Below are 15,355 nucleotides of genomic sequence, written 5' to 3'. Positions count from 1 at the left end.
ATGATTTATTTTAAGTACGTCCTTGATCTGTTTTCCGTACTCCTCGTGGGGTATGAGATGGAATCATCGTCATTTTATCACAGATGATAAACACCCAGGGGATGGACAAGCCGATGTTACCACGTCTCCTACGTCGCCAACTCCGGGAACAGACTAGCTAGTAACTGATCCAGCAGGACGTAGGCTAGGTGCTTGTTCAGGGGGGCGTTCTGCAGCGGGTCCAGGAGGGAGTCCATGAGACTGCACCAGGTGGACCGTAGGCCCACCATCCACCAGGGGATCAGGTCGTGGAGGCCCTGTTTAGCAGCCTGACGTTTGTCCTCGTCGACGTGGGAGGACGGATCCTTCCCGGTGGTAGAGTCCAGGTCGAATATACTGGAGTACAGGAGCTTCACCACGAGTGCCGCTCGTCCTCCGCTCAGCAGCTTCACCAGGGTGTCGTACAGCAGCCGGTTCGCCATGGGGTCGACGTTGCGGCGGGCCAGGGTGGCGACGAGCCAGAGCACCCTCGACACCGGCGGCGAGACGTTCAGCAGGGTGTCAGCTGTTGGCAGGTTAATCGTCAATTAGCTTAACCAGAGTTACGAGTAACCGGCGGATTAACATTAAGGCGAAGCGAAACCCGTGGAAAGTGTCAGAACCTAGTGGTTTTAAATCCCCTAGAATTAACATTCGAGCAATATAACTAGTAACATATCCCCTAGATTTTTAATCAGTTCAGTGGAATTCCCTTAAAAAAAAAAATGAAACACTCGAATCGACCGGACCGAGTCGGGTCTCGCATCGCCTCCAGGAGGTCCCTCGTGACTCACCAGCCTCCACGGCGCAGTAGGAGGCCCCTGTGACGTGCTGCCTCCTGGACGCGACGTAAGGGAAATCCTGGATGCGGGGGTTCAGGTTCAGATTGTTCCCAAAGGGGCTCTGGGCGATTAGATCCGGTCCCTTCCTGACAGGCTCGTGGAATCTGTGCTCGCTCATCTCCACGGCCAGGTCGGCGTGCTCGGACTTTACGCAGGTCGAGGCCAAGAAGACGCTCATGAACTTGTCTAGGTGTTGGCCACGCTCCTTCCTCAGCCTGTGAGCCATGCTCTGGTAGAGGACGCCGATGTCAGGCGCGCTGTAGTTGGTCAGGTAGGGCTTCAAGTTGGGGGCCGTCAGGAAGCCGTAGAGGAGCTCGCTGCTTCTCAGAGTGGGCTTCGAGAGGAGCCTCTGGAGGAAGTCTTGGTACCGTTGCCGGTTCGCCGCCAGCGAGGGGTGTTGGTTCTTCCTGGTGGGCAAGGGCGAGTCATTCAGCTCCTTGTCGCCGTGGAACTCGGCGAGACGAGCCCTCAGGGCGTAGAAGTCGGAGTCGCGGCGAAGGACCGTCCAGAACTTCTCCTCGGCGGCCCCGTGGACGGCCACGGTATACAGAGGCTGAGCGCCACCCCCGTCCACGTGGGGTACCGTCACGCGCCAGGTCGTCAGGTCGCGGCCACCCCTGTCCGAAACCGCTTCGCTGTACACCCTGGAGGAGCAGTCCACCTCCTCTGCCTGGTAGATGCGTTGGCTCTGAAAAGGTGCCCCGTCGACCGCCGAGGCTCGCAGCGCTCCCCGGATTTTCCCCAGCTGACTGCTCAGGCGAGCTCCGACCCCGGCGCCGCTGCTCGAGCTGGAGACACCAAGACATCTCCTGACTCCTTCACCTCAGGGGATCCCCTTCATTAAGAGGATGTGAAAGGGGCATCCGAAAGCTCAATCGTTCGTGAAACTGAATGTACCGAATCGAGACTTTTTTAACGCTACACTTTCATATCACCTTAACGCACTTACCTGCTCTGCGTAGACGACCTCGAGTGCATGCTCGTCGGCTGTTGTCCGCATAGGAGCTTGTACAGCTGAAAGTACATTGATAGTTAGTCGATAGACTATCTCCAAATTCAACCAGTGTCTCTTAAACGACGCTTCGCATATTTTCTGCGTGTATGTAATTTTTACGTTACGTCATTTTAAATGATTATTTTTATTACCTCGTAACTATGATGGAATGAAGGTAAACACGTTGCCTCCAATAAAGCGTGGGCTTCTTGATGGGCTTGATAAAGCGGTCTTGAGGTCCTCAGCTCCTGGACCTTCTCGGGTCCACCAGCCAAGACTATCGATTCGATGGGAATTTATTATACTTGTCTTTACTTGCAGCATGTCGTAGCCCTAAATTATCAGAAAGTTAAATGCTAACCGCTTTCCATTCCTTTCGATATATATAACGGTAAGTGCAGATAGTCCGGGGCTTCAGGGTTGAGGTACGTGGAGTATATATTTTGAGCATCGATGTACAAGCTTTCCTCGATGTCTGGAGTCATCTCAGGATTCAGCATTCGTTTACTGAGGTCATCTAAAAAAAGAACTGCAAATTATATCAGGTTTTAAACAAGGTGTAATTTTGACCAGAAAGTTGCGTACCGATGTCTAAGCAGAATTGTAGTAATCGTACAGGTCCAGACTTCTTGATGTGTTGCATGAATAAGTAGAGCAACTGCGCATTGTTCAGTACTTCTTCGAGAGACGGCTTCAGAGGATCAGGTGCAGACTGGACTATGGATAGAGGAGTGGCCCAGGAATGTAGCATCGGAACGCACATCGAATCAGCTGTTTGAGACAATACACCGTTGTGTCTAGTCGACAGAATAATCAGAGTATTGATATTGTCAGGATTGGCAAGGGCATCGATCGCTGGGAGCAAGACCCAGTTAGCCAAAACTTCGCGAAGAATTACCTGTAATCGTATGACATATGTAACAATCCTCTTTGCAATAAAATACATCTATATAAAACTAAACCTACCCTGTTATTTGTAGAGATATGAGTGGCAGGCAATAAGTGTGGCATTAAGGCCATTATCAATCCACGAAGATAGTTTAACTCTGCACTGCGTGAATATGCAGCAGGATGCACTTTCGGACCCAAATAATCAGTGACGTAATCCTCTGGATTTCCACCTTGTTCTTTAGCCCGCCGAGATAAGATTCGCCAGTCTTGAGCATGGTGCAGAGCAATAGGAATTAAATTATTAAAAATTATGGCTGGAACATTAGCTCTTAATAATCTATCCGCGATGTTCCTTGTAGCAGTTGCGATAGCTATTTTGAGCTGCTGAACGAAAGCATCATCCGATGAAAAATTTGAATACCATGCACAGACGTACGTCTGCAATAACTGCTCCAGTAACTGTGAAAAAAATAAAAACAAAGTAAGGGATCTCATGAAGTATTTCTTTTGTAACACAGTATATGCCAAAGAAAGTACATTTTCTAACGCAGCATCAAAATCCTTCGGCACTCGGACTTGAGTCGAATGTAACGACGGTCGATGCCTCTTACAGGCGTCGCCACCACAGACTCCACATGACTCTTCGGCATTGCCCTGTACCACAGATTTCTTCTGTATAGTCTTCAAGTTTGCGCCAACAAAACACAAAAGTTGCATGCCCTGAACAGCAGTGATGACGTACAACGAAAACAGTAACAAAATCCACATAGAACTGGAACGATAGAGAACCATAACCTTTATTCGTTTGAATGGATGTATCAATTCAATCGTCCGGATAACAATTATAAGTTTATTATCTTTAATTAGTGGGACAGTAAACATGGCAAATAAAGTAAACTAACCTATTAAATGCAGCCGCAAGCACGATGATCGTAATCACCGTGAATGTCAGTGACAACTCGACCGCGTCGCCTATTAAGAACATCATCTTCGAGGAAGTCGAAGTGCTAAAACTCTAAACTTTTCACCGCAATAAGTCATTCGCACAATTATTATAAACAGAATTATTCCCGGCAAAAAAGTCTATTTCAATTTATCTATAACTGACAGCGTAATTAAATCGAGTTTCATCCATGAAAGATGAATTGAGAGATGGCTTACTCATCGATTCTTGCTCTGTGGCATACTAGTCGGACTAAACTCAGAGCATCTCTGTTCCGAGATATAAAATGTTGAGAGAGTCATCTCGCGGACTGATCGCGAAGTTACTTTGCATCGCTTTTCGCCCCATTCAAGCCACAGACAAATTCTAGCTGTTATATTCTACTCGGTCGAAGCTTCGATTATAAACGTGCTGGCCGAAAAGTGTTCGGGGTCTGATCTCCCCTCGATTTCGGGAAATTAATTATTGTTCGTTGATCTCGAGGACTATGGAGGACGATGGCGATCCAGTAGTCAAAGAGGTTAGTAAAACAATCGCTGTTCACACGTGGTTTTCGCGGAGTTTGGAAAACGTGGTGGTTTTAGAGGTTAGGTATGGAGTAGAGGCATTGCTGATTATTCATAATCGCTATTTTGAACGTATAGCGTTTTTAAAAAAGTTCTAATCGAGGTCTCGATGAAGTCGAAGAGGTGTTTTAGGGGTTAGGGTTTTGTTAGAATCTGGATTTAGAATTGACTTTAAACCTCTTTCAGATACCAGTACTTTTATCGAAGACGCTAGCTGACAAACTCTTCATTTTCCAATACCCGGTCCGACCTGTGAGGGATGGGTACGACAATGCAACGTTCTTAAAAAGTGCAATTAAACTGGAGAACCAGGAAGTCTGTCTCGAGCTGTCTCTGGATACAAGAAGCGTCAACTACGATCGTAGCAAAGGAGAGCAGATTACGTTGAATGTTGATGGAGGGTCGAGGAGCGACCGGGAGGGAGAAGAGCCCATGTTCGACAGGTTCTGATGATTTTCAATTCATCTCTTATTTTTTTTATTAGAATCGTTCTGATGAATTTCATATTTTAGCCAATTCATGGACAAAATTTCTTTGCACTCGTCCCGGGCGATACCAGATTGCTCCAATTATGCCGTGGGAGTATTTCAGGATGACGAATTCCATGTTACTCCACTAAAAGGAATCATCCAGCTTCGTCCACAGTTTACTTATCTCGATAAAAGTGACAAACGAGCCAAAGAAGAGGCCAAGATCATGGGAGAAGGTATTAGCCGATTCAGAGATTAAAATTAAATCAGAGTTATCGCCAAAGCAGGAATTTATACAACTTGGTTGCTGATTTAATGAACATTTTATATCGTATAGAAACTGTCGACGAGGAGGACAACGTGACGCAGGTTAACGTCACGTTTGCAAGGCAGAAACCTGAGTTTTTGAAAAAGATGCGAGAACAATCTTTCCAGCATCATGCCAAGAAAAGTTCAGAAGAGCCATGGATTCAGACAAATTATATTTCCGCATCAAGTCCTCAAGCTGAGGTCAGTAGTTGAAATAATAATTTTTCATTCTAAACATTCTCATTTATACTCCCACTTAAACTATGTCATTTATCTTCACTTTATTTACAGTTAACCCGGCTAGAAATGTTCTCTGCATCTACTGATGAGTCGGTGAATGGACTTAACCTTAAAAGTCAGCAATATCTCGGACTCTTGGCTCCACCAATGAAAGAAGAGCAATACTCGAAAGCAAACATTCCTTATCATGGAACGTCTCTCAGTTACATACGTATGCTGCCGTTGCTTGATCAAGTTCGCATTTTAATGAAGGATGGTACGTTAAAGATTAAATTTCAGGATCATCTGTAGAGGTGATAATAACACCAAGTATTAAGTAACATTTAATCTTGCAGCCAAAGTGATGTCATTTACCCAATTAAGGTCATTGCTGTCACCCGATCAAGAAACCTCCTCGATATTAAAATACCTGCAACAAGTTGCTGTTCTGGTGCAAGGGAACTGGGTCGTAAACAGTGAACTGATTTATCAGAAGGATACCATCTCATCGCACAGTGGAATACCTTCGGAGCTAATGTGCAGGGCAAGGGATTACGTGGTAATTGAAGCGAAAAGGCTGATCACTTGTTTAGAGTATTTATAATCCAGTGAATAAGATGATTTAATCTCTGTAATTAATTCCAGCTCTTGTCATTCACTGAGAACGAGTACATCGACCGAAGAGCGATTTCTTCCATAATTAAATTGCCTGCCGAAGAAATCAGGGAAATATTCACAAACCTAGCGAAGCACCAGCCAAAGAAAGGTTGGCAGTTAATTCTTCCATCGAGCAAAGAATTCAGCGAAAGGTAAATGATATGTTAGGTTATGCACAGAAATACTTTGAGGGAAGTTACATATTAATCCAAATCATAGGTATCCAGAGATAGCTCAACGTCAAGAGATGTTTTGGGAGGCGAAGAGAAAACACCTGAGAGAAGCGATGGGGACCCAAAGCCAAGTTCCACAGCGACAAAGAAGAAAGTCCAACAGGGAGTCGATCGGATCCGAGAACGAGGAGAGGAACATTGGCCGGGGCAGAAAAAGTCTGAGAGAATCTTCGGTGTCCGATAATGACAGTGCCACGGAGGGTGCCGTTAAACACAAGAAAGTCAACCGATCCAGAAAGATTTCGGAAACCACGTGACGATAGCTTGACAAAATGAGGTTATGGTGAAATTCCAATTGCCTGTAGAGAGTCTTCGGTAGCCAATTTAAGAGCTGCGAACCAGTCTCGAGGAAGCTATCGAACGACTTCTTTCATCGGAGCTTGAAATGTTATAGGGTATTTCAGAGGATTGTATTTTTCATGCTCGCGAAACTATTGGTTCATGGACATGGTGTGACACGTTACGAGGACATTATTAATCAAGCCTCCCGATTGGTATTCCATGTCCGAAGCATGAAGAGAGCTGTTCAGTGTCTTGATATGGGATTTCTCATCCCAGCCTGGCGTTTTGCATTCTTTTTTATATAACTGGTAACGTTTCCCTGCATCGAAAGCTACTTTTGGCAATCGTGTCTAATTAAGTTGACCATTCGAGGGGTCGAGTGGTATGATATTTATTTTTTTTTTGTGAAGTTAGGAAAGACAAGGAGAGATTCTTTTGGGTCTTAGAGCGAATTCGTTTCCTAGGGTGTAAGGGAGCATCGCCCGGGACCGACCATGTAAATTAAGTTTCGTATTATTCTTACGTACGTATTTATTATGCTAACAATTTATATCGTGTAAACTGTACATACTGAGAGGGAGGGAAACTGATATTCAGTTGGCAAGCCCTTGTTTCAATAAAGGAAAGGGCCGGTGGAGTCAGGCCGCGATTCGTGCAAGACTCATCCTACACATTTATTCCATTGAGAAATTTATTCTCATAGGTAGTTTATTTATATCCGAAAATCGTTTAGCAATGCGTAGGGGCGATCTCGGTCTTGAGGATGTCGGTTTGCTCGAGATTTTTCGGTGGTCATTGTGACACTGAACAAAAAAGAAATCCTCATTTTAAGGTCTTAGTAGCTGTTAGGTGTTCTTCCAGACGGCTTTCGGGTTCCCCAGGGATTCTTGGATTTCCTGGAGGGTCTTCCCCTTGGTCTCGGGGACGAAGAAGTAGGTGAACGGGACGGTCATGAAGACACCCAGGCCGTAGGTCCAGAAGACGTATCTCTCTCCCACAAGGTCCACAAAGGGTTGATAAGTCTTCGTTGACAAGAAAGCCATGACAGCGGAGGTGGAGCTGGTGCCAAAGGCTGCCAAAGTCTTGACATTCGGGGGGAAGAGCTCCCCGGAGAGGGCACTGGGAACTGGGACCAGTCCATAACAGGAGAAGACGTTGAAGGCCACCTGTGTCGCGAAGAAGAGATAAAAAGACACCTTGAAGAGGAGCCTGAGCAGATATTGAAGTAGAAACCATGGACGCGATCAACCAAAGAATATTGTCATAAACAATTATTTAGTTGTCCACGTAATGACCATATTCTATGGTTGGACCAATAAAAATCATATCGATTCAATTGAATGTTTTCCCACGTGCAGAAACTCACCAGTGCAGTTATGGGGAACCATGAGAGGTCCCGTCCTTGGAAGCTCCCTGAAGAGAGGAAGTGGAAATGCACCCCCAGCATTATCAGTGCCAAGGAGGTCCCAAGGCTGGAGGTGATAAGCAGCGACCTTCTGCCGAACCTGTCGACGAGGAGCGTGGCGGTGGTTCCGGCCAGGATGGTCGAAATCCCCAGGCCTATCACGACGGTGCTGGGTGTCAAGGACACCTCGCTTTTGGTCACGATGATCTCTGCGTAGAGGATCAACGTGTTCCGGCCGCTCAAGTAGAAGAAGAAGTTAAGGAAGAACATTACGAAGGCGGCCTTGAGGATCCCAGGGTGGCGGAACTCCTTGATCCTCTCAAGGAGACTCATCTTTGGACCTCTGATGAAGTCCTGGAGCTCCTGGACCTCTTTTTTAACGTCGGCTTCTCTACGGTACCACTGCAGGGCCTTTTCGGCCTTCTCGAGCTCGTCGTTCCTCACGTGGTCGTGGGGCGAGTCCGGGATCAACAGGAAGAGCACCACGAAGAGCAGGTTGGGCAGCAACCCCACGTAGGCGAAGAGCTCCATGCTTAGGAACGGACCCAGGACGTTCCCCAGGACCGAGCCGATGGAGTTGACGTTCACGTTCAAGGATATCTGCGAGCGGATTAATTATTATTAAGCTATGGTCTGAAATTCTGGTTATTTTAACCGGGATTATTATTTTTATTGGGACCTTACCAGGGCTCCGCGAATACCTGGGTCTGCTATTTCCCCCAGGAAGAGGGCCAGGGATGACCAGATCATCCCTGCGGCGATTCCGCTGCAGAATCTCGCCGCGTAGAGCCAATGCACCGAGTTGGCCACGATGACGAAGACCCAGCTGAAGGCTAAGGGGAAGCCGCTGATTTGGAGGGTTTTCTTCCGGCCGATGAGTTCTGAATAAGATTAAAATGGTGTTAAAGTGACTTTTGAGGTCCCTGTTAAAATAACCAGAATTCTGATTTTTTTTTCATTCTTTCCTTCAGTGTAGCCATTTCAAGCGACCAAGCACTCACCTTGGCAAGCCACCCCGACGAAGGCCCCGAAGACGCGGCCGAGGTTCATGAGGGAGGCGACCCAGGAGGCCTGGGACTCGTTCATCCGGATGGGGCCCTCCGAGTCCGGCGAGGTCAGCTGGGCCAGATAGGGCGAGGCCCAGCCGTTCATGAAGCCGGTGTCCACCAGGGCCAGGGTCGCTGTCCAAAACGCGTTACCCCAGGGCCAGAACCGAATGGATCTCGGATCTCGGCGCCGCTTTGGCTTTCATGGTACTTACCGATGGTCCCGGCCACCCACTGAGGCCATTGGGTCAGGGTGCCCTTATCGGTCCCCGCCATCTTCGGGGTCGACATTCTACCTTGTTATCTCGAAGCCGCCTCTTCCGCGGGGAGGCGCCGCTCTTCGTGGACCCCCGAGTCCACCCTGGTCCCCAGGCTCATGCTAGACCCACCGAGGCCTCCTGCAAGTCGTAATTGTCAATTAATAATATTAATTATTATATATATATTTTTTTTTTGCTTCAATGAATTTTTGTTTTCTCAGTTTAGGGGTGTGGTTTCCTCGGTGCGGTAAAGTCGTACTTCAAAAGGTATTATTAGTTGTCTGGTGAGGTATGGACAAGGATGCACCACCTCCTTGTTCGAATGCTTTCCTCCCAGGTTCCTGACGAGTCGATTGGTCGACAACGAGAGACTGATCGAGAACTCGAAGAGCCTCCGCATTTTCCCTAGACGAATCGTTATTAAGGAGAGGTGTTTACCACAAGCCAGGTCGGCTATCCAGGGTGTCGGTTCTGTTTGTCGAGGCACCTGGTGATCGGCTATAAATCGTCGTTATCGCGGTCTTCGGGATCGCGTGATAGGCGGATTTTTCGCCGAGAAGTCGCGCTTCGACGCCCGGAGGAGAAGAAAAAAAAAAAAAGAGAGAGATCCGCTCTTTGTTTGCCCCGAAAACCACACGCAAGTGGAGCATGACTCTTTTTGTCCCCTCTGCATCCTATTATTTAAACATTTGCATACTGGCTCGATGGCCTTATCATTCACGGATTGACGGACATTCTTGGGATGTATGAATTCCCCGTGGGAATTGACAGTCTCAGATCATTACTCTGATCTATGATGCCTTTTTTTAAATCGCAGAATTTATTTCGCCACGATTTTCATTTTTTTTTCGGCGCATCCTCGAAATCTAATTATTCTCTTGATATTTTTTTAAAGGCGGCGAAAAGGAGATTAGATAATCCCTTTTGTTTTATCTATTTCGGTTATGGTTTCATAATCGGATATTTTATAGTCAGACATTCAGTAGTCAGATATTTCATCGCCAGACATTTCACGCTTAGACATTTCATGATCAGACATTTCATCGACAGATATTTCGTAACTAGGCACTTCATCGTAAAAATAATGAAGAGTGAGAAAGTTCTGTTTTTTTTTTTCCAGTTCTGTCTTCTGTAGTCAGATCAAGTTGCTGACGAAAGTTGCAGACTACATTTTAGTTTTCCTTGACGGTCGCATGTTTCCTGCCTTTCGATAAGTTACGTGACAATCATCTGCAATTTCCTTCAGGGTCTTCGGAAATGATCCCGTGGCAGATTTAAGATTCCTTAACGGTGGTTTCAGACAATTTCAGAATTACAGAAAAATGCCGGACCTGGAGGAGCAGACGCGACTTCCGAGCGAGGTGAAGACAAGGAGTCCCTTAAACGTCGTGGTGGAAAAGATAGAGAATACTCGAGCTTTGGTCCACGGAGATCTGAGGTTATCTTTCATGATAATAATCTCATAATATCACTACTGATTGTTTAATGATTTAGTCGAGAGAGTCTGAAGGACTTGCTGACGTCTTCGACCAGTCTGAGAGAGAATGAAAACGAGATTGGCGAAAAGGATGAGACAGATCCTGAGAAAGCAGGTCAAGGATCCAGGTCTAAGGTCAAAATGCCGAAAGGAGAAGGTCTGAAAGAGTTCCCGAGGTCCGAAAGTGGAAATCTGACTTCTGCGAAAAAGATGCTGGAGAAAATCGTCGAATATGTGGAGGTCGACGACGAGGAACCTCATCTGGCGAAGAGAAAAAGTCGAATAGAAAGTTGATTTTAGATATAGGATGTATGGTGTCTGAAAACGCGATCATTTTATCATTTTTTGGCACTTCATAGGCAGACCAGCGTCTCATACCAATACATCCTATATCTACTTGAATCAACTCATTTGGAAATCCCCAACATCGATCCCATATTCTGCAGGTGATATCGAGAAGATCGATTTCCCCGAGGCGAAGGGAGTTGTCGAAGAGGAAGACGGTGGCCAGGAGGTTGCGAGGAAAGAGAAGAGGAGATTATCCTTGAGCACAGGGCCCGGGAAAGGGCCGAAAAGTTCGGATCCGAGAAAAGCCGAGAGAGCTGGCAGGATTCGCGAGAGCGAAGTCTCGAAGATCAACTACGTGAAACTCTGCGAGCCCGACTGGGAGGCTGCGATGTACACCGACGATGATTTCGCTGAGCTCCCAGACCTCGACTCCGATTTCGACGACGACGTGGAAGACAGAGACGTCTTCGAGTGCGTGAGGAGGAGCGACGTCGAGCCGACTTTGTCCTTCGATGGCCAATGGCTTGGGCGACACATGAAAAGACCCTTGGTTCTCGCCATGAGCGAGATCGCCGCAAAAAAGCCTCGAAACCCCGTGCAATATCTTGCCTTTTGGCTCTTCAAGTACAGGAACTCGCAGGAGGAGGCTCGTAAGAGGCAGGAAATGGAGGAGGAACTCGCGGGTCTGAAAGCGCAGCTCGACCACGTGGTGAGAAACGTCAGAGTCAGCTGATCGACCGATCAGCTGATTCCGACAACGCGCGCGCGGAGCATGGATTGCAATCTTGTTATCTCTCTCTTTCTCTTACTTGCGGTTCATCATTTCGTTATACGTGTTGTTCTACTCTTTATTGTCACGGTCTCATTTTTTTACTCCTCGTTTTGTCGTTTTTCCCGTTTCACCCTGTAAGGGGTAATTTTTTTTTTCAGGAGCCGGTAGAAGAAGTGGAGGTAAATTCGTCGACCTCCGCCGAGGAGGAGGAAGGAGAAGGTGGTGTCTCCAAGGATTGGAACTTCCAGGCGTACGAGTCCAAAGTGCAAGGATAACTACTGTACACCTCTTGCTGAAATTTATTTATTTATTATTACATTACTTATACATGTTCTCTTTCCCAATTCTACTTTTGTCATGATCAGACATTTCACGGTCATACATGCCATAATCAGATATTTCGTAATTAAGACATTTCCTGTTAAAAAAAAAAAAAAACGAAAACAGTCATTCCGTTCTCCTTCTTTCAATCCTACCTTCGTGGCCAGAGTAGCATGCGGAGTTCATCCACCCTACGGTCCATGCTGTGTATACGGAAGTGAGGGTCGGTAAGCGACATCGCGGTTGTCGAATCCGCCACTAGACGGCAAAACTATCGATTCGCGAACCCTCCACGGAGTTTCGCGCGCCTGCGCGTCGTCATTGTCCGAGGGTCCGTCGAGGTGACGCAAAGCGGGAAGAAAAAGAAACCGAAACATCGGGAAACGAGTCGTCTGTATTGACAATGCGTCCCTAGAAGCAGGTTCGGAATTCGCCCGAGGTCCTTTTTCATCTCCTCTCCGTGTAATTCGCGCATTTCATCGGAAGCCTCGGAAAGAAGACGGGGAGGGAAAAGCAAGATGGCGGCGCCCACTCAAGGGCAAGTCAGGTGGCGCGTCGGTCGACGACTCACCCCTCACCCCCGACGAGGGAAACGCGCCCTATAGGGCGACAGTTTACCCGAGACTCGCGTGCCGACCAGTCCTCGTGTTATTTTTCCTCCCAAAGCCCGAATTCGGTTCCCCGGGGAGCCGGAAATTCCCTCGCGAGTGACTCTTTACGCGGGGGACTGCAAAATCCAAAATGGCGGCGTCCTACCCGTGATCGATCGACCCGCGCGGAAGAAATCTCACCACAGACTCTCAAAGTGCATCTCCCCGAGGATTATCTCTCCATTTCGTGGATACTCCAAGCTAGAAGCCATTAAAACCATTGAAACGATCTCGCAACTCAACAGGAGCAGATCGCCACGCGCGAGGGTGTCGCTCTTCAAGATGGCGGCGCGCAGGTCGACAAGATGGCAGCGTGCTCGTCAACAAAGGCAGTCAAGGGTCCCGTTGTATTAATGTTTACATCCTAAGAAGACTCATCGGGTGGACAGTGTAATACGTGCCGTCGAGGAGGACAGGGTCAATAGGGAATAAGCGAGTTGCCAAGAATCCATCCGAAACGAAAAGGCATCCAAGATGGCGTCGATTCCCGTGCCTCGCGGCAGGTGTCGCGTCGGTCGGCGCGACCTGTCGGCCCAGCCTGCAGCCCTCTCGCGGGGGAAGAGCGCGGAGTAGCGCGACAGGCGAGTCGCGCGGGGAGAGGAACGTCGCTTGGCCGCGTCCGGGCCTCGGATCCTAACCTCTGGAGGCGAGAGTCGAGACCCTCCCCAGTGGGCGCGAGATCTCCGGGAGTACCCGTGCGGTGTTGCCGAGTGTGCTGGTCGAGCGGTCGCGGATGCGGGCGCGTCGCCTCGAGAGAGGTCGGGTGGTCGAGTCGAGGGCGGCCCATCGGGGCAGTCGCGCGGCGGCCGGCCCCGAGTGAGTACGGGCCCCGGGGGAGCAGCGGGGGAGTGCAGGTGAGTCGCCGCTGCCGCGGCGGGTCCGGGCCCTCCCGGGCCTCGGGAGTGCCGCCGAGGCGGACGGCCGCCATCTTGGGTGCGCGCGCGCGAGCGAGCGAGACGGCGCGATCGGCGGGCCCGCTGTGCGAGAGAGACCGACCGAGGAAGCCAGGAGGTCCTGCGACGTGGAGGCGTCCTCCCCAGAAGAGGCCCCGAGGAGGAGAACCTCCGCCGAGTGGAGGGTGTGGTAAGAAGGGTTAAGGACGACGTGGAGACTGGGTGGTGACGATCTTATTAACGGCCCTTCAGCCGCGCGGAGGCTGCACCGCGTCCTCTCGAGGGCGGCCGCCTGCCATCTCGGTATCTGGGTCGCAGCCGGGCGAAAGTATGGCGCCGCAGGTGGAGGCGATGGACCGGCCGAGGGCAGGTGTGGTCGGGACGTGAGGAGCCTCACCTGGGGAGAGGGCGGTGGATACCGGAACCGGAGTTGGGAGTCCCGTTTCTCGGCTTCGTCCTTGTTATGGACGAGCCCGGAAGAGGATGTGAAGGACCGGGACGACCCTGACCCCCGGAATCTCGGCCGACGACGGGATGGACCAGTGGGGAATCTGCGGCATCCCTTCCGGCTAGTCGGGAACGAGGTCCTTCGCAGTCCCCGGGAGCTCCCGGTCGATGTGAAGGCCGCCTCTTGGGCGGAGGGGCACGCCGGAGTACCTCGAGGGCCATTAACCTCCTTTCGACGCCGCCATGCCAGGGTGAACCCTCCGGGGTTCACCTGCGGACCGCTCTCTCTCTCTCTCCCTCTGCACATGGGAAGACCCTCGCTGGTCGAGTGCGAGGCGAGGCGGACCTCGTGAAGAGTTGCCCTCTTCGTCATCCTCGGTATCATGTACCGCTGGGCCGAGGTCCCAGCTCGCTGCGTCCCGGTGGCGTGGAAGAATTCCAAGGACACCCTGATAAACACCCCGAAGAGTACTCTGGACGTCTCATTGTTCAACTTCCTCGGACGTGGATCCAAGATCACTCGGCTGAACTTCCCGAGGAACTTCGAGTGGGGTTTGCGGAGCGATCGCCAGTGAGGAGGGCTCGACCGACCTGGGGATGATGCGGCGGACGTTCGCCGTGCACCGCGGGTGAACCCTTTCCGGATCGGTGCATTTGGGACGGTTGGATGAACCGGAAACGCCGGCGCGGGGAGGCGAGAGGGCTGCCCCGTGGACCGGAAGCGAGCCCGCGTACCCATGTGCCGACAAGAACCGGAAGCGTCCCGGTGGGGACGGTAGCGGATCGTCGCTACGACCGAACGACCCCGTCGGCGACTCGTCAGCACCCTCCAGAGGGACCTGGGACGATGAGCGATGAGCTCGTCGCGGTTTCGACCCTGAGGACGAGTCTCGACGTGCTCGGCCGACACGTGGAGTAGTTTCGCGCAGTGCGAGGATACCGACTGTGTCGACGAGTGTGCCTGTGGTTCCTGATCGTTCGCGAAGGATTATCGTATCGGCGAGGCCTGGTCGTCTCTGAAGAAACGTGAGTACCGAGGACGTAATTACTAGGGCGAGGGGCGCGGAGATTTACATTTTATTTATCCTGAGGCCCGGTTACACCGACTTTCGAGGTATACTTATTAATTAAGGATCTTACTTAACGCGTCGTTAAAATTCACCAATCGATTTTGAGTGACTACCGTCGCTGTCGTATCGCCTCAAGGTGATACTTTAAGGGACACTCTGTGTATATTAAAGGTCAAAATATTGACAAAACTCTTCCCCAAACCGGGAGCACGGTCCCGGTCCCCCGATCGTATCTGATCACCTGATAAGTACGTGAAGATTTTCACCGTTTATAAATGAAATATAATTTAAAGGCAATTTTT

General features: G+C 49.7%; 3 protein-coding genes across 5 annotated transcripts; 1 reads left to right on the top strand and 2 right to left on the bottom strand.

The window, feature by feature from the left end:
- Positions 1–12: 12 nt before the first annotated feature.
- LOC105694942 (sorting nexin-14) lies at positions 13–3,862 on the bottom strand. Of its 2 annotated transcripts, XM_012416090.2 has the most exons (9): positions 3,648–3,862; positions 3,283–3,517; positions 2,821–3,204; positions 2,440–2,752; positions 2,216–2,371; positions 2,007–2,131; positions 1,810–1,874; positions 813–1,648; positions 13–544 (listed from the first exon to the last, which is right to left on the bottom strand). In XM_012416090.2, the coding sequence occupies exons 1-9, from the start codon at positions 3,731–3,733 to the stop codon at positions 129–131; spliced, it is 2,616 nt and encodes an 871-aa protein (XP_012271513.1). In that variant the 5' UTR covers positions 3,734–3,862; the 3' UTR covers positions 13–128. The 2 variants fall into 2 exon arrangements, with proteins under 2 accessions (XP_012271513.1, XP_012271512.1); XM_012416089.2 differs by having other exon boundaries at positions 2,821–3,517.
- Positions 3,863–4,067: 205 nt separating this feature from the next.
- On the top strand, positions 4,068–7,082 carry LOC105694950 (DNA-directed RNA polymerase III subunit RPC5). The gene is made up of 8 exons (XM_012416111.1): positions 4,068–4,208; positions 4,441–4,697; positions 4,767–4,960; positions 5,062–5,234; positions 5,325–5,529; positions 5,609–5,811; positions 5,898–6,061; positions 6,129–7,082. Exons 1-8 carry the CDS (start codon positions 4,176–4,178, stop codon positions 6,397–6,399), a joined length of 1,500 nt encoding a protein of 499 aa, XP_012271534.1. The 5' UTR covers positions 4,068–4,175; the 3' UTR covers positions 6,400–7,082.
- On the bottom strand, positions 6,941–9,579 carry LOC105694952 (facilitated trehalose transporter Tret1-like). 2 transcript variants are annotated; one of them, XM_012416114.2, is made up of 6 exons: positions 9,395–9,579; positions 9,091–9,273; positions 8,831–9,010; positions 8,514–8,710; positions 7,791–8,429; positions 6,941–7,590 (listed from the first exon to the last, which is right to left on the bottom strand). In XM_012416114.2, exons 2-6 carry the CDS (start codon positions 9,164–9,166, stop codon positions 7,270–7,272), a joined length of 1,413 nt encoding a protein of 470 aa, XP_012271537.1. In that variant the 5' UTR covers positions 9,167–9,273; positions 9,395–9,579; the 3' UTR covers positions 6,941–7,269. The 2 variants fall into 2 exon arrangements, with proteins under 2 accessions (XP_012271537.1, XP_012271538.1); XM_012416115.2 differs by having other exon boundaries at positions 9,446–9,579.
- Between the last annotated feature and the right edge of the window lie 5,776 nt (positions 9,580–15,355).

This window comes from Orussus abietinus, unplaced genomic scaffold (genome assembly GCF_000612105.2).
Source record: "Orussus abietinus isolate OABI.00-Male unplaced genomic scaffold, Oabi_2.0 scaffold86, whole genome shotgun sequence".
Taxonomy (NCBI): domain Eukaryota; kingdom Metazoa; phylum Arthropoda; class Insecta; order Hymenoptera; family Orussidae; genus Orussus; species Orussus abietinus.
Note: the sequence above shows the minus strand (reverse complement) of the source record. Positions and strands in the feature narration are given on the sequence as shown.